At 38.7% G+C, this 17,879-nt stretch overlaps 2 protein-coding genes across 3 annotated transcripts; both read left to right on the top strand.

Annotated features, from left to right (window-relative positions):
- The first annotated feature begins 70 nt into the window (after nucleotides 1–70).
- On the top strand, nucleotides 71–5,945 carry LOC311270133 (interferon-induced, double-stranded RNA-activated protein kinase-like). The gene is made up of 18 exons (XM_084374844.1): nucleotides 71–260; nucleotides 446–589; nucleotides 1,285–1,423; nucleotides 1,592–1,647; nucleotides 1,724–1,885; nucleotides 2,032–2,164; nucleotides 2,461–2,528; nucleotides 2,620–2,710; nucleotides 2,970–3,034; nucleotides 3,122–3,215; nucleotides 3,342–3,400; nucleotides 3,533–3,652; nucleotides 3,750–3,878; nucleotides 3,964–4,168; nucleotides 4,481–4,621; nucleotides 4,927–5,028; nucleotides 5,313–5,375; nucleotides 5,543–5,945. Exons 2-18 carry the CDS (start codon nucleotides 480–482, stop codon nucleotides 5,672–5,674), a joined length of 1,869 nt encoding a protein of 622 aa, XP_084230970.1. The 5' UTR covers nucleotides 71–260; nucleotides 446–479; the 3' UTR covers nucleotides 5,675–5,945.
- A 2,800-nt stretch (nucleotides 5,946–8,745) lies between these two features.
- Nucleotides 8,746–17,497, top strand: LOC311270132 (interferon-induced, double-stranded RNA-activated protein kinase-like). 2 transcript variants are annotated; one of them, XM_084374842.1, is made up of 19 exons: nucleotides 8,746–8,935; nucleotides 9,656–9,773; nucleotides 9,866–10,020; nucleotides 10,104–10,227; nucleotides 10,339–10,394; nucleotides 10,472–10,618; nucleotides 10,765–10,897; nucleotides 11,346–11,413; nucleotides 11,504–11,594; nucleotides 12,513–12,565; nucleotides 12,656–12,743; nucleotides 13,049–13,101; nucleotides 13,251–13,370; nucleotides 13,463–13,564; nucleotides 13,757–13,958; nucleotides 14,731–14,865; nucleotides 15,183–15,284; nucleotides 15,670–15,732; nucleotides 15,992–17,497. In XM_084374842.1, exons 1-19 carry the CDS (start codon nucleotides 8,823–8,825, stop codon nucleotides 16,124–16,126), a joined length of 2,058 nt encoding a protein of 685 aa, XP_084230968.1. In that variant the 5' UTR covers nucleotides 8,746–8,822; the 3' UTR covers nucleotides 16,127–17,497. The 2 variants fall into 2 exon arrangements, with proteins under 2 accessions (XP_084230968.1, XP_084230969.1); XM_084374843.1 differs by lacking the exons at nucleotides 11,346–11,413; nucleotides 11,504–11,594.
- Nucleotides 17,498–17,879: the final 382 nt, after the last annotated feature.

The raw sequence follows: 17,879 nt of genomic DNA, 5'->3' as shown, positions 1-17,879 counted from the left end.
ACATTTGAAAGTCTAGAAGAGCCGCACAATTAAATTATTTTATCCCCCTTAAAGTTAGGCATGCGCTAAACCGGAAGTTAGCCGGCCCGGTCGGCGATCCAGGTATTTTCATACCTGTGAAGCCAGCTTTTTCAAAATGTTGCCCTCACCCTGAAACACTGTGTGCACACCACTGGACAGACTATAACAAAACAATACCTGCAGTCATTGACATCTAATTCCTAAAGACATAATTCTGATATTTCGTCCGCAGTTTTAAGGTGAGTGCCGCTGCTCAGATCCCATTTTTATTCTCCAGATGAAATCAAATCACGTGGTACACGTCTTTACGTGGAAAACAAATCTTATCCGTGTCAGAGCGGAAATCGACCACGTGGGAGTGGGAGCAAAGTCAAGATGAGAAAGAAAAACATTATGTAGTATTTTTACGTTTAATTTCTCACAGTTTTAGGTAATTTGGGCAGACATTTCGACAGTTTATGATGGAAACTTCAAACTGCGTTGCGGAACTACAGCTTTATGCTGCGAGAACAGGCAGTGAGCTGCACTATGAGGACCCCGGCTCTGTTGGCCCTGATCATGATAAAAGGTGAGTAGTTTTCTGCTACCTGTGGGTTGTGGGACGACATGTCAAGCGGTCAGCGGGGTTGTCTTTTTTTAATGGTACTGTTAATGGAGTGGAGAGCGACACGAAGCAGCCTTATGAGGACTTTGGCCTAATAGACCTGGACTTAAAGACTTCGACGTTTTCTGTCAACCTTGTACCCCATTCTAGCTGTAGCAGTTGTTAGCTAGTTAGCTTGGTTAACTGTGCAGCTAGCGGTCCTATCAGCTGACTCTGCCCGGACTGGCAGCTTGAAGCTTTGGGGGAGTGATGGTGATGTTTACTATCCGACTGTCACCTCTTGAGGCAGAAAATAGCTAGGGGTTAGCTGGTTAGCATGCTAACTTGTATACTCTGTGACACAGTAAATAGACATCTTTGACATAACATCAAAACTGTTATGTCTTCACAATTTTAGTAATTTTTTGGATGTTTTAAACTAAAATTCTTACATATTACACTTTGAAGAGTAGTGTGACAATAAATGTGCTATGTTAAATCTTCAGCCTGTGAAACAGACCTAATTATAATTGAAAATGACAAGAGCGCATGAATATACTAGTAGAGGACCCCAACAGTCACAGTTTACCATACCGACCCAGGCAGGTAGTCATGTCATTTAATGCTCCCCTGCCATCATTTCCCATCAACTTTCTAATGATGTGACAATTCCTCTCCAGATTCATCCAGAGGGCAGTCCTAGATGGTAAAGTCTATCCTGTTGGTCTGGGCAGAACCAAGAAGGAAGCCAAGCATGAGGCAGCAAAAAATGCCATTATTTGCTTGTTGGAGAATGAACATCAGGACTCAGTTGACCCAGTAAGATTATACTGTAGTTCTTCTTTGTATTGTAGGTATTTAAAAATAAAACACTAATTCATGAGAAATAAAAATATGTTTTTTATTATCTTGACAGACAAGTATCACTCAAACTATGTGTGTTGGCTCAATGACTACTCAAAATTCTACTTTTTTTAAATTTTCAAGACTGCAGATGAGAATTACAGTCATACATCAACTCAGCAAAATGTTTCGGATCTCTGGTGAGTTAATCACGATGGCAATGCGTTATTTAATTTCATGTCTTCATTATTGTGAAATGTAACTTCTTTGTTATAGTAACAGGATACGGAACCTCGGTCTTGACTCACAGCTACGCAGCAACACACGTAGGCAAAATGAAACAGATTTCATTGGATTTGTAGCCCAATACTGTCAGAAAACAAATTTCTGCCATTCATACATTGAAGTGAAGAAAAGTGGTCCACCTAATGACCCACGGTGAGTATGAACCTGAACCTCTGTTACCTGGACAAATACTACTGAGACTCAATGCTAACTCTCAATCGATCAGTCCAGTTGTAAACAATTTTCAAATGTTAACATAATGATTTAAACAGTTTCCTTCTTTCCAATACACATTACAGATTTTTCTACAAATTAGTGATCAACAATAAGGAATACCCTGAGGCTGAGGGTAAGACTATCAAGGAAGCCAAACAAAATGCAGCTCAGTTGGCCTGGTATGCTCTTCAAGAACAGTTAGACTGGGACAGCAAGGTATTTGATATTTTCTACTTCCTTTATATCATTCAATATTTTCTCCTCAATTTGGCATTTTATCAGGTACAGCTAGCTAGCTACAGTTATTTTACATATGTTATTTATTATTATTATTATTATTATTATTATTATTATTATTATTGTACTTTGTTATACTTAAAGTATATCCATTAAAGAGTTAAAAAAAACAACAACCCCGGATACTTTTGAATGAAATAGTTCCACTCAGGTAAAATTTTACATTAAATAATAAGTATGTTAAACATGTCAAACACCTTTTCTTTGCATTGAAGGTGTCCATCAGATCAACAGTGTCCGAAGATGGTGCATCACCTACATTGTTGATGCCATCAACAACATTGTAAGGCACTTATTGTCATTAGTAGGAGAGCAGACCATCGACTTAAATACTGGCAAAGCTGTCTTTAATGTCTCTCATTGTATTCCCCTAGGGAGTCCCCTGAATCACCATCACAAAGCATGCCAGTGAACACAGGTGCTTCAGAGATATTGACCACTTCACCAAACCCTTCTGAAGTTCAGGTAAAACATCTTTTGATAGATAAAGCAAAAAACTACACTCAAAATGTAATGTTTTAAAGACTGCAGCAGACTAGTAGCAGTATAGTAAGAGACATTTTGCATTATTGTTTAGTTTGGTTTTATATTTGTGGTTAAACACGACAAAAAAAAGGTTTGACAAAGATGAAATATGACAGATAATTCATATCATCTGCTTCAACAGTACAAGAATTTATTTGGAACATGTGTCAATGTAACAACCACTTTTTGTGAATTGTAGATGCCCTTAAGTCCAATTTCACTTGAAGATGATGCACCAACCAGGTTGTCAACACCAACTTCACTGTAAGGCACCTATTGACCCTAGTATTAAAACAGATTGAACAGCATAATACTGAAAATACTCATGCCTCTTTTTATTATTTTTCTTAGGGAGTCTCTTGCGTCGTCTCAAAGCATGCCAACGGATACAAGTGGCTCAGGAGTATGGACTGATTCATCGAGCTCTTCCAAGGAGAAGAGTCAGGTGTGCCCTTTTCTAAACCATCTTAAAGAAGTAGTGGGCGACATATTGTATGTCCTAATTTTTAATGTATACAACTTATTAATCAGATTGAAGTTCATTCTTTTAAAACTTTTTTTATTCTCCAAGCATGTTGATGAAGACAAGAACAAGGGAAGTCGTCCGAATGAGACATCAGCCCAGTCAAGGTATGGAAAAACATTTTCAGTGTGTTTATTTTGATATGGTCTTAAATCTTCTCCCAATAAATGATTTACAATCAAAAACATATTTCTGTAGTTTTTACGTTTTTGCCTAAACAATCATGTTGATCTCCACAGGTTTACTTCAGACTTTGATCCTATGGACTGTCTTGGCAGTGGAGCATTTGGTTGTGTTTTCAAAGTAAGACATAAACTGCTGGAGAGGTTTTACGCTGTAAAGATTGTCCGCCGTGAAGAGTGAGTATACTGTTGTACAGTTCCAGTATGCATAGCATGTAGAGTATTTGTACAAGTACTGCATACTGATTCATTTTCTTGTCCTCTTTTGGATCAGGAAATCTCTTCGAGAGGTGGGGACATTATCGGATCTTCTCCACCTTAATATTGTCAGATACTACACATTTTGGATGGAGGATTCAGGATACCAATGGGACATTTCATCTAACAGTTGCAGCTCTTCTCAGTAAGTCCCATGCACTTATGTTACGTTTTAATGGCTATTTCAGGTTAAATGTAATTAAATAATCTTTCTGATCTTACTTTTCTAGGTCTGCAGACAATTCACCTGCAAAGTACCTCTATATACAGATGGAGTTGTGTGACACCAAAACACTTAAAGTGTGGATTGAGGAGAAGAACGCTCAGTCTCCACAAGACTCCACGAGGAGAGAAGAAAGTCTAAGCATTGCTCAACAAATAGTTAGTGGAGTCGAATATATTCACTCCAAGAAGCACGTCCACAGAGACCTGAAGGTGAGACCAGACTCTGCAGTGTGTGGCTGAGGCCAAGCAGATAGACGAGCTAAATATGTAACTTCAGATGTATGAGCATTTGATATGTTCTCCAGTTTACAAAAATTCTTTCTCACTTAATCGTGTGCTTTTACGCCCAGAGCACTCATGTTGAGACAGCACACAGGGTCAGGCAGATTATGCGATTTGTGAAGGGAGTCTGGGGGTATTACTAGTTCAGTGGTTGGTAGAAACAGACAATCCATTCTGATGGATGATGATGAGCTCCAAATTGAATGGTTTCAATGTCTGTTTTTGCTTTGTAATGACAAGCCTGACAACATCCTGTTTGGACTGGAAGGAGAAGTAAAAATCGGGGATTTTGGTCTGGTAACCAGAGATGATGATGATGACTCTGCTTTGATGGAGCGAACAGGGCACAGAGGAACCACAACTTACATGGCTCCTGAACAAGTGAGACGGCCTATACCTGCAAAAAATGTTCATTCTTATACATTATTGTGTTGACAAATATGTTCTTCTCATGGGCTTAATCAAGTAAACTACCTGTATGTCCAACACATTTAATTATGCCCCTGGATTTCCTGAAGGCCAGCCTCACCTGTCTGAGCTGTAAAATTCAGAAGGATACATCAACATGTTAAAACTTTTATGCGAACAGAACATTATTTTAAAGCTTGATTGCAACATTTTTTATTACGCAGTTTTTTTGTAAATCACGCAGTATTTGTCAGTACTGTATTTATTTTCCATCACAGAGGAAGGAGAAGAACTATGACCGGAAAGTTGACATCTTTGCTCTGGGGTTGATATTCTTTGAACTCCTTTGGAAACTGGCAACTGGTCATGAAAGAGTTGAGGTGAGTCTTTCATAAACAGAACCTAACATTATGTATTGTCATTGAAGTTTGACAAATGACCCAATGATATAGGCCTATGTCTTATATGTACAAATAAGAAACCAGCTGTAGGTGTAAAGTAGTTGGTTTCTTTTCAGTCTGCTATGTAGCAAAAGCAAATCACTGTTGATAACAGATACGATGCAACTTAATTGTAATGTTCAACAGAGCATCATTTAATTTATTAGTCACCTCCAGGCTGACTAACATGTTCTTTCATCCTTCTATCTCTGCATGAATACCAGATTTGGGATGATGTCAGAAGTCAGAAGCTCCCCGAAGAGTTTTCAGTGACTTTTCCTCAAGAGGTAGATTATCATATTTTTATTAAGCATAATTATGTTATTCTAACTAATTAACTTGCCACAAGAAATAGATTAGCCCTCAGCGTGCCAGCTAGTCATAATGGTCTCCCACATTTAATTTTATTGGTGCAAAGATCTCAGTAGCAGTTATTTTTGTTGTTTTTTTGCAGAATCAAATCATTACGTCAATGCTTTGTGAGAAACCAGAAGACCGACCAGAAGCAAGTAAACTGAAGGCAGAGCTGGACACGTGGGCTCAGACATTCAACGCACAAAAAAATGCATCAGATGTGTCTGTGTGATGTGATTTTTGTATGGAAATGGTTAATGTACTGCACTTATACTACATTTTAACGTCAGATCCATACAAACCCACACATACACGCTCACAGGTATGGCAATGGATGGCAGTTTCAGGCTCTGTATTTTACTTAGGGACACTCGGCATGCAGACAGGAGATCAATTCATGAACCATGTGAGTAATGAAGGGGACCCTATATTAGGTGTTTTACAGTCAGCGAATGAAATGTGCAGTTTATCATGATTTTAAAAGTAACTTTTGTCTGAATTCACATCTGCCGAGCTTCTTTCTTAAACAATCATGTGCAGGGTCGTTTCTTTTTAGCCATACAGACACAGTAGAAACAAAAAAATGTAATACATTTATAATTAATGATAAAAAACAAAGGACACCAGTACATACACATATACAGTATACACACTGTATGCCCATATGCACACATACAGAATCGTGGTTGCTACATACATCTTGTGATGCAGTTTCTTGGACACATCCTCAGTGATAGTACCTGGGGTCACGGGGGGTTTCGGGTCTTTCAACTTCAGACCCCCGCACCCAGGCAACCCGGCCTGTGTCCAAGAAGCTGTCGCCCACTGCTTGTCCCTCCTGATCCACAGCCATCGTGGGGCTCTCTCTGCAGCCTCAGTTGCTGCACTGATGGCTTTTCTCTTGCGTGCTCTGGTGATGTCCAGGAGGCTGTAGGCCTTACAGAGTGACTTTCCTGCAAAGCCCCTTCCTCCAACTTCAACGGGAAAGCACTTTATTGCAACAATATCATGGGACAGAAGTCGGGGACAGTTTGATGAATCAGTTCATTTAAACTCTGCTGCAGCTGTGCGTCAGTATCCTTGTGTGAGATTTCTATCCTTTTTAATGTGAATGTCTTGCTTGGCAGATTTATGCATGCAACGCATTGATAATTCAGTCATTACAATCATGTATTTAAATTTTTCTGCAAAAGACCTACAACAACCTGCACCAACCACATGACATTATGCCATTATATCATGGAGTTCATGATCATATGTTTTATATTTACTTTGAACAAGAATGTAACCCTGGGTCTCTGAATCAAAAGGAACCATGACTATTGCACTCACTGTAAATTGATATAAATATCTATTGGACATATGAATGATACTGTCATACAGTGCAGAAAATCATTTTGTTGTTTTTTTTTTACTGTTGAATATTTCTCTGTACTACCTCTACCTTTTGTTATATCCTGTCAGAATAAGGGGTGGGTGAAATTTGAATCCAATGTGATATCAAGTAATACAGAGCCTTCATCAAAGATACTGATACCAGTACTTTGTAATATTAAAACTGTCAACTGTACCATCATGTTTTATGCATTTATTAGTCTTGTATGCCTTTTTTCCTCTGTTGACGACTTAATCACATGCTTTTTAAAACTCTAGACACTGTTTTACTGTAAAACACAAAAAATGTTTTATGTGAGAATTTCTCTTAAGTCGCGAGGTGACGACTGCACAGAACAGCAGCAGAGAAGCAGTGAGGTCATGCACTAAGAGTGTTCATGTGCCCACAGCATGATCCAGCATGAAATGGATACAACCTTTTTTGGTATCAATCCTATTGATGCTCGTATTGATACTGAAGTCAAGACTAGACTTGGTGTTAGAAGTATACTGATATTTTTGTTATTTTGATGGGGAAGCTTTCAACTGTCAGCTTAAGGACTCTTCATTTAATCATGGACTGTGGTAGATTAATTGAAAAAACAAAGGCAATTTATGACAGGAATTTAGGAATAATTCAGGACTTCAATAGATGATAATGAACATGACGACTGTTTTATGCCTTGTAGTTTCTCTGGTTGCAGTAGACGGACAGGATTATTCAGGAGGATTTGATCTGGTCTGCACTTGAATGCAGAGGGAGGCGGTAATGAGCGGTGACAGGAACTTATGTCAAAACCTGAACTGAAAAAGGAAACATTGGCAATAAAGTTTGTTTTGAAGAAGTTTCTTCACTTCCCTTAACTCCACCTCTGCATGTGAAAATCTGAAAAACACGTCAAAATACAAAAATAAATGAATGAATTTTTAATGTCTGATTTATTTTTTAGTGCCAATACAACTTTTTTAAAAACCAACGTCCATGCCAACGTTTCTTTTTCAGTACAGGTTTTGTTTTCATTGCCAAATTCTATCTTCAATACTAAAATTCACTGTCACTGTTCTAGCCCCATAGAGCATCAGTTATCACATTTGTCACATTTATACTTAGAGTATACTATATAAGTAATACTTCCTTTAAGGTTTTGATTGCTAAGGGGAGTGTCTGAGAAATCCTAATTATGCAGTATGTGATAATTGATGGGAAAAGGCACATAACCTTAGCGTGTTCACCCGGGTCTCACCAAAGCCGAGCCGAGGTGAGGTGAAAAAACCCGGGTCTACTGCAGACTCAATTGACCCGGGTATAAATGCAGAGTTTACACATTCCCATTGCATAGGACAGCCTGGTGTTAGCGGGTTAACCTAAGACCAGTAAAAAGGGTGTATAAAAGTAACCTATTGGATCCAATGGATAAGACTATACCTATAAATATGAGTATCCAAGTGTGCATCAAATATAGTATTTCAATGGAGATGCTGGCAGTGTTGCTTTCACTGAGGTGGGCTACAAACAATCAAACAAAATATCTGAACTATGCTTTAATTCTGTCTCTGATCCCAGGAGCCTCCATGTACCCCACTGACTACTGCAACTTGTCACAGACTAATGTCGGCAGATATGTGAGAATGTGGTGTGACCCTGATCCAAAAATAAACCCTGGGGTAGGCCTATCACATTTATTGGGGGGGGTTGCCCTCACCCTGAAACACTGTGTGCACACCACTGGACAGACCATAACAAAACAATACCTGCAGTCATTGACATCTAATTCCTAAAGACATAATTCTGATATTTCCTCCGCAGTTTTAAGGTGGGTGTCGCTGCTCAGATCCAGTTTTTTTTCTCCAAATGAAATTAAATCACGTGGTACACGTCTCTACGTGGAAAACGAAACTTATCAGTATCAGCAGTCCGATGAATCGAAACAGAGCACGGCTGTACGCAGGACGAGGAGCAGACACAAGACGGGAAGGGAAAAGAGAAAAGTCCAGCTTCGTCTTTTATGATGGAAACTGTAAACTATATCGCTAGACTGAACGAGTACGCACAGAAAACACGGTCTGGGGAGGTGCGCTACGAGGAGGTCGGCTGTGTTGGACCTGACCATGACAGGACGTGAGTTTAATCTGTGTGTTGTGTGTGTCTTGGTATTTATTTTGCTACAGGCATGCTCCACTGAAACATGACGGTGATATGGATGTTGATGGTGGTGGTTCAATGTCAAGATGATACGCACAGAATAAAGTTAGTAACCAACAGGGTTTTGGAGGAGGCTGGTGTATCAGAACAACTCAGACAACCAACAAAATAAAGAAGAAATATATCCAAAAAGGGAACTGTAGGATTAAACAGAGGTCCACCTTTTACTTACATTGTAAAGAGATACCTTTACAGATAATACATTTACTTTGTAAGTAAATTAAAGCTGTATGGGAGGATCTTATACTGTACAGGCCATAGCCTTACTGTTTAACCCAACCCAGATCAGAGTGGGTTAACTGCAGCAGATCAATTCTGCTATGTGGTATAAAAAGTAAAATATAGTCAGGTAAGGTGACAGAGGAGGGGTATAAAGTGGCACAAAATGTAAGTAATTGAGTACAAGTATCTGAAAAATGTACAGTGTTTGAATAATATACATGTTACAGGTTCAGCCTATGAATGTAATCACAACTGAACATGGCTTTAAGTGTGTGAGTATCCTGGTTGAGTCACAGTCCTGCAGGCTGAATGTGGTAGTGTTGGTTCAGATTCATGCTGTTGAATCCTCTCCAGCTTCACCAGCACTTCCTGTCAACTTTAATGCATACCAACAATGTGACGATTCTTCTACAGATTCACCCAGAGGGCCGTCCTAAAGGGTAAAGACTATCCTGATGGTGTGGGAAGGAACAAGAAGGAAGCCAAGCAAAATGCAGCTAAAAATGCCCTCGAGTGTTTGATGGAGAACTCGGTAAGATTATAGTTCTTCGATTGTGGGTATTTAAAAGTAAATGAGAAATTAATGGCAAATGTCTTCTTAATGTATGTTTGTTATCTTGACAGACAGCAGAGTCAGCAGAAGCTCCGACTGTCCCCGTTCATCAGACAAGTATCACTCAAAGCAACTATGTGTGTTGGCTCAATGAATATGGTCACAGGAACAGGGTGACTATAAAGCCTGTGGAGTCGACAAGAGCGGGACTATATAGTACTACGATGTAAGTCTCCTAACTGCATCCAAATTCTCAGTTATTTTGTCGCACTAAAAAAATGCATTAACTAAAAGTTTGTATGATCTTAGTTGCTGTAGCTTCATGGTTGGTGATAAGGAGTATCCAGCTGCCAGTGGGAAAACAAAGAAGGATGTTAAGGAGGCAGCAGCCAAGCTTGTGTATGACATGATATATGGCAGTAAAACTGCAGAGGTGAGTTATACACACGTTTCTTCTGGCTAAATCATAGGCCCTAAAACTTAGTGTGTTGTGGTGTCACATATTTACCAGTGTGAAAATTCTACTGTTTTTAAAATTTTCAAGACTTCAGATGAGAATTACAACCATACGTCAACTCAGCAAAACGTTTCTGATCTCCGGTGAGTAAATAACAACGTTAATGCATTGTTTAATTATCCTGTCTTCATCAGTGTGACATGTTACCTGTTTATTACAGCAATAAGACAAGAAGCCTTGATGTGAGCTCTGACAACAGCTTTACAGGGACTGATTACAAAGGAATTGTCAACCACTACTGTCAGAAAAAAAACTGCCGCCCTCTATACACTGAAGTGAGGAGAATTGGTCCACCTAATAACCTACGGTGAGTATGAACCTGAACCTCTGTAACCTGGACAAATACTACTGAGACTCAATGCTAACTCCCGATCGATCAGTCCAGTTGTAAACAATATTTAAATATTAACACAATGATTTGAACAGTTTCCTTCTTTCCAATACACATTGCAGATTTTTCTACAAATTAGTGATCAACAATAAGGAATACCCTGAGGCTGAGGGTAAGACTGTCAAGGAAGCCGAACAAAATGCAGCTCAGTTGGCCTGGTCTGCTCTTCAAGAACAGTCAGACTATGACAGCAAGGTATTTGATATTTTGATATTTTCTACTCTACTTTATGTTAAGTACACAGTCAGTCACAATAACCTTCATAAAAGTAAAGATTTATGGCAGAGCTGTTGTATGAACCTGCACTAGTTTTAGCTCAACGTACCTAATAAACTGGCAGCTAATGGTAGTCTGGCAGACTCACGCGGACCATGTTCACCACAGCCTACATGCTTTTATTTTGAAAGCCCTTCCCTTAAACTTTCAAGCAAGGCATTTTCTTTTTTTATTCCAGGGATTGCACTTTTTTTTCCACTTGTTAGCCTTTGCTTAGTGTTTTTTGTGCCACCATGTTAAGAATCACACCATTCTGTCCTGAGTGATATGTTCTAATACCAACAGGGGGCAGCAGCTCTAGACCCCAGGTGCTTTTAAATAAAATGTTTCCACTCGATAATTTGTCTTTCATTCTGTGCATTTTTAGGTGTCCTTCAGATCAACAGCGTCCGAAGATGGTGAACCACAGATGGCTGCAGCGCGATCAGCTACACTGTAAGACACCTGTTGTCATTAAGAGAAGAGCAGGTCATTGAGTTAAATACTGAGAAAGCTGTACTGATGTCTCTTACTTTATTCCCCTAGGGAGTCCCCTGAATCATCATCGCAAAGCACGTCGATGAGCACAAGTGGCTCAATAGTATTCATGGATTCTTCAAACCCTTTCAAGGTTCAGGTCTGTTTCCTCATAATTGTTAAAAATCTTTCATAAGTAAAACAAAAATCTGCACTTACTGATATTTAAAGACTGCAGCACACCAGTAGCAGCTTGTAAGCGCAAGAAAGTTTTGTTTGGGTGCATATTTGTGGTTTAACTGAAGTTTTAAATCACATTAAAGGGATAGTTCGGGTCTTTTGACGTGGGGTTTGTAGGAGGTACTCCCTAGATGACTGTCAGCTCTCCCCGTCTGGAGAAGCAGCGTGTAGTGCCGGCAGAGAGTAGAGCATTGTACTGCTGTTAACCAAACCAGCAGCACCATTTGTTTTAGCCACAAAAAATAAGTCCCATCTAAAAATATTTATATCAGTTTAAGTGTATGGCACTTAACGTTGCCTTCAAACAGCCTTTCCCCTCGGCACTACATTCCCTCAACTGTACAATATCTGTATTTTTGTGTGTGTGTGGCGTATTAATGAGCGCGGCAGGTACAGCTGTGCTTGTGCATCAAAAGACCCAAAATATGACTTAAAAGTGCAATGTGTGCGTTTGACATTACTGAATGTCAAAGATGTCTGTCCTGTGTTTGCAGAGATGTCACCCTTGTTAGCATGCTAACCAGCTAGCCCTGGCTCGTCCTGTCTCCTAATACCACTTTGTAGCTCAAGGACATAAGTATAACCCCCTGTAGTTTCAGTTGGGACATGTATGCGAAGAGTGAGGTGGCTACTTTTCACAAGCTCTCTTGGCTTTTTTAGTCTTAACAAATACAAAAATAAACCTCAAAGATGTCAAGAAAGTAAATACTTATTAGCAGTGGTGATATGCTGCATCCCAATTGTTTGAAATGACCTTTAACAGGTCAGGCCGTATCTTACACCTTGCACTCTTAATGAATGAACGTGCCACAATTAACCACTTTCTTGTGTATTGTAGACGCCCGTCAGGTCATCTGAAGATGACACACCAAGCAGGATGTCAACTTCCCAGTAAGGCACTTTTTGACCCTAGTATTCAAACAGATTGTAGAGTTTAACACTGAAAACGCTTCACTCAGGTCACTTGTTATGTTCTCCTAGGGACTCTCTTGAATCTTCACGAAGCATGGCAACTGGTACAAGTAGCTCAGCTTCATGGTGCAACTCATCAAACTCTTCTAAGGATCAGGTTTGTGCTTTTCAAATTCTTAAAAACTGTGATAGTTAAAAGAGAAATCCACCCTCTGATAATCTGCTGACTCTGCATGTGGAGAGAGCAACAGAGCAGTAGTAGTGTCGTAGGAGTAAGAACATTTACTTTGTGTAGTCTGGGAAAGTAAAGAGCTACTCATGATCACACCCAGCTATGAAGGGAGTCCCTCCAAAAGACAATATACTACTTGGCTGTTTTGATGTGGCAGGTGACACGTTGTATTTCCTAATTCTTAAAGAGTATACAACCTGAAAATCCATTTTATTCTTGTATTCTCCAAGCTTGCTGTGAAAGACCAGAAAGTGGAAACAAGTCATAATGAGACCCAGTCCAGGTATGAAAAAAAACCATGGACTTACAATGTGGCATGTGTTTTATACTGACGTGGTCTCAAATCTCTCTCCCAATAAGTGATGTACAATCAAAAAGTCACTTTCTATGTTTTTTACTTTTTGGCCTAAACAATAGTGTTAATCTCAACAGGTTTACTTTAGAGTTTGATCCTATGGAGTGTCTTGGCAGTGGAGGATATGGTAGTGTTTACAAAGCAAGAGATAAACTGCTGGAAAAGTACTACGCTGTTAAGATTGTCCGCTGGGAAAAGTAAGTATGCAGTAGGTACCAGCTTGCATTGCTGCATGTGCAGTGTTTGTGCAAGTATTTTGATTACTGAATAATATTCTCTTTTGGATCAGGAAATCTCTCCAAGAGGTGAAGACATTATCGGACCTCCACCACCCTAATATTGTCAGATACTTCACATTTTGGATGGAGAATTCAGGATACAACTCTCCCCAGTAAGTCCAATGCACTTATCATAAAGGAACAGTTCACCCGGAAATCAAAAACACACGTTTTTCCTCTTACCTGTAGTTCTTCTGACAGCGCTGGATGTAAACTATAAATGGCGTCCTAAGATGAAGTCTCAAATTTAAGTTTTCTAGTTAAAGGAGAGCAATTCAATCAATTATTCTCTTCTTTCTTCCCAGGTTTGCAGATAAATCATCCTCAAAGTACCTTTATATTCAGATGGAGTTGTGCGATTCCACACTTACAGCATGGATCCGTAAGAAGAACGATCAGTCTCCGCAAGACTCCAAGAGGCGAGAAGAAAGTCTAAACATCGCTCAGCAAATAGTTACTGGGGTCGAATATATTCACTCCATGAAGCACATCCACAGAGACCTGAAGGTGAGCATTTGATGTCCCCACCAACCACCTGAGACAGATCCTTGCACAAACTAGACATTGTTAGTCGATCATTTACCTTATGTAGGCATGGGAAGATGTGAAAATTTCACTTCACAATTATCTTGTCCAACATAATTGCTATTCATGATGTTATCCTGACAATCATCAAAGTATTCTTTAAACCGTAATTAAATGAATAAGTCAATACATTTGCACTAAAAGATACTGGGATCACTTTACATTTTCTTAAATAACAAATATTTTTATTTCATCGCAGATGGGACACATCTTTTTTAATGAAAAACAAACAATCAAAGAATTTTAAATAAGGTCTTCCTGCAAAAAATAAATTATAGTTAATATTATTATGTATACTCATCTCCCTGTCGTTTTGTAGTCTGGAATCCGTAGCATTTACACTCATCTGATTTAACATGTTTTCAGTGCGTAAGCCATGACTTCAGCCATGGTGACAGACTTTGGCAATTCAAAATACGTCAGGGAATCAATATAGGACTGTACGTGAGCGAGCTGGACTTCTTTTTTAAGTCATCAAAATTATCTCAATTCACGATTATCCTGATAATGAAAATGACTGAATGACACGATCAACTTATTGTGTTTTTTATTGCGATCTGCAATATATCCGGTATTTTATTGTCCCTATTCTGTATATCTCTTTGAAGTCCAATCGTCCATGTGTTTCTACCCATCACGTGAGGCACTAAATGTTTATTTGTTTTAATTTCTGTTCTTGTTTTTCACCAATAAGCCTGACAACATCCTGTTTGGAAAGGATGGAAAAGTGAAGATTGGGGACTTTGGTCTGGTCACCAGAGATGACGATGATGCTTTGATGGACAGAACAGTAAACAAAGGAACCCCAACTTACATGGCTCCTGAACAAGTGAGATGGTCCATACTGGCAACAACTTTTAATTCTTCTGTGCTATTGTTTTTACAAATATGCTCTTCTCATGAGCTGAACTAGGTAGACTACCTACATGCCCACCACACTTAACAGTGCTCCCTGATTTCCTGAAGCTCAGCCTCACCTCATGGCAGTGAGAGTTGTGAAATCAAAGTGCATACATCAAATTTGTTACAACTTTATGCCAATACATTATTTTAAGGCTTAATTGCAAATTTAGGCAGTAAAAATGTATTATTGAAAGGACGACATTAGGCAGCTTTCTTCAGTACTGTGTTTATTTTCTATGACAGAAGAAGGAGAAGAACTATGGCCGGAAAGTGGACATATTTCCTCTGGGGTTGATCTACATGGAACTCCTTTGGAAAGTTTCTAGTTACCATGAGAGAGGAGAGGTGAGTCTTTCATAAACAGAATCTAACATTGTGTGTGTTCAGTAAAGCTTGACAAATGACTTGTCACAACAACGTTATATTATAAAGGCTTATGTTTATTATATACAAATAAGAAACCAGTAAAGTATACACAAGGGGCCAAATGTATAAACCATGCGTACACACCGAAAATGCAGTAGTAGTAGTTTTATAGTAGTAGTATTAGTAGTATTATTTGCAGTATGCTATGTAGACAAAGCAAATCACTGTAGATAGCAGATATGATGGAACTTTTTCAATTATGTTTTCATATTGTTTTTAATTGTAATGTTTGATATAATTTGATTTATTGACACATTTTAGGCTAACGTGTTCTTTCATCCTTCTATCACTGCATGGATACCAGGTTTTGGATTATGCCAGACATCAGAAGTTCCCGAAACAGTTCTCAACGACTTTTCCCCAAGAGGTAGATTTCTATATTCTTATTATCCTAAATGATTTCATGGCACAATTAAACAGTATTTCCCACAGGGTGCCTCTCAGTCATGATGGTCATCAACAGAGTAGCAGGAGGACATGCAGGTGTTTGCACTGTTGCAACCGTTGTCTTAAGTGAATATGTTGGAGACGCTGTAGAGAGGAGCTTCAGTGATATTGTAGACTCATAGCATTCATTATTGTTGGTCCAAAGATGTCAGTAGCAGTTATATTTTTGTTTTTTGCAGAACAAAATCATCAAGCAGATGCTGTGTAAGAAGCCAGAAGACCGACCTGAAGCAAGTACACTGAAGGAAGAGCTGGAGGAGTTGGCTCAGACCTTCAACGCACAAAGAATGCTTCAGAAGAATGTAACTGTGTGATTATCACAGGGCTTCACATTCTCACACACACACACACACACACACACACACACACACACACACACACACACACACACACACACACACACACACCTGTAACAACAGGTGGCAGTTTGCATTCAGATCATTAACCATGTGAATAGTGAACAACCTGAAAACGGACCTGTTATTATGAATTTTACAATCAAGGAATGAAACATGAAATTAAAGTTGATTGTGTTTATAAAAAGCAACTTTTACATTAACTCACATCTGTCTAGCTTTTTAAATAATCATGTGCCGGTTCATTTCTGTCAACAGTTGACATTTTCTTCCATGCTGGTAATGGATGAATGTGTTTCTAAGATGTCACTTTACAGCCTTTGTTTTCCACTGAATATATTGATAATTGTTATGGTCACCAACAGGGCAGTAGTGAGGCTGAGGTATTGGGGTTTGCACTTAAAACAGCTTCAGCTGTGAAGCTTGTGATGCTTGAAGATGTGTGTCGCAGCACTACGACTGTAAACAATAGGCATAAACATCAGTCGTAATCAGTCAAGTATGACTTTGTCATATTTATACTATATAGCTTGTACTTTTACTTTGAAGTTTTCGATTGCTTCTAACAAATAATCATGTCCTGTGTAATTACATTGTCAGCTGGTAATGAAATACTGTATTCTGTGCTGGAAATGGTTAAACGTGATGTCACATCACACCTTTAGCTTTGTAATCAATTTGGATGGATTGGAAAATCGAATGTGAGAGACTCGGGTGTAATGGTCGTTTGTGTTTGTAAAGTTTTATATGTACTGTTTTGTACAATTTGTGAATTTAGTAGCAGCTGGATGATACATAAAATGGATACAACCTCTTAATGGTGACAAAAAAATTAAAACCAGAAACACAAAATACTGACAGTTGTTAAAAACCATGATTAAAAATACAAAAAATATATGAAAATAAAATGAACGTATGTATTATGTGAGTGCCAATACAACTTTTTTCTTGATACAAATGTCAGTGCCAACAATTTACGTCACTATTCTAGCCCAGTTATCACAAGTATGACTATTTATCATATTAATACTTCTACTATATTAGTAATACTCCTACTTTGAACGTTTTGATTGCTAAGGGAAGTGTCTGAGAAATCCCAATTATCTGGTATGTAGTAATTAATGGGGAAAGGCACATAAACTAGTACATTTTATAAACTAGATACATTTTTCCCCCATCAAATAATTATGTCCTGGGTTATGACTTTGTCAGCTGGTATTGAAATAATGTATGTGTGTGATGTTCTGTAACTGGAGCTTGAGTTTAAAGTGATGTCACGCTACACCATTTGCTTTGTAATGAATTGGAAATAAAATATCAGTAACTGTGTTGAAATGGACATTCATCTTCTGTAAAGTCTGTATATGTGCTGTTGTATTTAGTTCATTTTGTGAGTTTCAGTGATGCTTAATGATGTGAAGTCCTCTACTCATGATCTGCTTTGTTTAAACAATCAAATGAGTCTGTATGGGACTTTAATCTGATCTCAGTTAGGGGAATGTGGAAGATCAAGACAAGCAAGTACTAGATTTGACTGTGAAATTCTGTAGTTGCCTGCAGAAGTGAAGTGTTTGACTTTCCTGCAGTGCAAATGCAGTACAGGTACATGAAGGTATGCTATACCCGGACCCTACTGGCAGTGTTGTACAAAAGTACCCAAAAGTCATACTCGAGTAAAAGATAAAGTAAAGATAACTGTAGCTGCTGATGT

This window comes from Pagrus pagrus (genome assembly GCF_965226575.1).
Source record: "Pagrus pagrus genome assembly, chromosome: 15".
Classification (NCBI taxonomy): domain Eukaryota; kingdom Metazoa; phylum Chordata; class Actinopteri; order Spariformes; family Sparidae; genus Pagrus; species Pagrus pagrus.
This window is presented reverse-complemented; position numbering and strand designations above follow the sequence as displayed.

Coding starts and splice junctions, on each gene's coding strand:
- LOC311270133 (XM_084374844.1), top strand. CDS start 480: ATGATGGAAACTTCAAACTGCGTTGCGGAACTACAGCTTTATGCTGCG. Junction 1,886..2,031: donor GGTCCACCTAATGACCCACG/GTGAGTATGAAC, acceptor TACACATTACAG/ATTTTTCTACAAATTAGTGA. Junction 3,216..3,341: donor CTTCCAAGGAGAAGAGTCAG/GTGTGCCCTTTT, acceptor TTATTCTCCAAG/CATGTTGATGAAGACAAGAA.
- LOC311270132 (XM_084374842.1), top strand. CDS start 8,823: ATGATGGAAACTGTAAACTATATCGCTAGACTGAACGAGTACGCACAG. Junction 9,774..9,865: donor AGTGTTTGATGGAGAACTCG/GTAAGATTATAG, acceptor TTATCTTGACAG/ACAGCAGAGTCAGCAGAAGC. Junction 11,595..12,512: donor CAAACCCTTTCAAGGTTCAG/GTCTGTTTCCTC, acceptor TGTGTATTGTAG/ACGCCCGTCAGGTCATCTGA.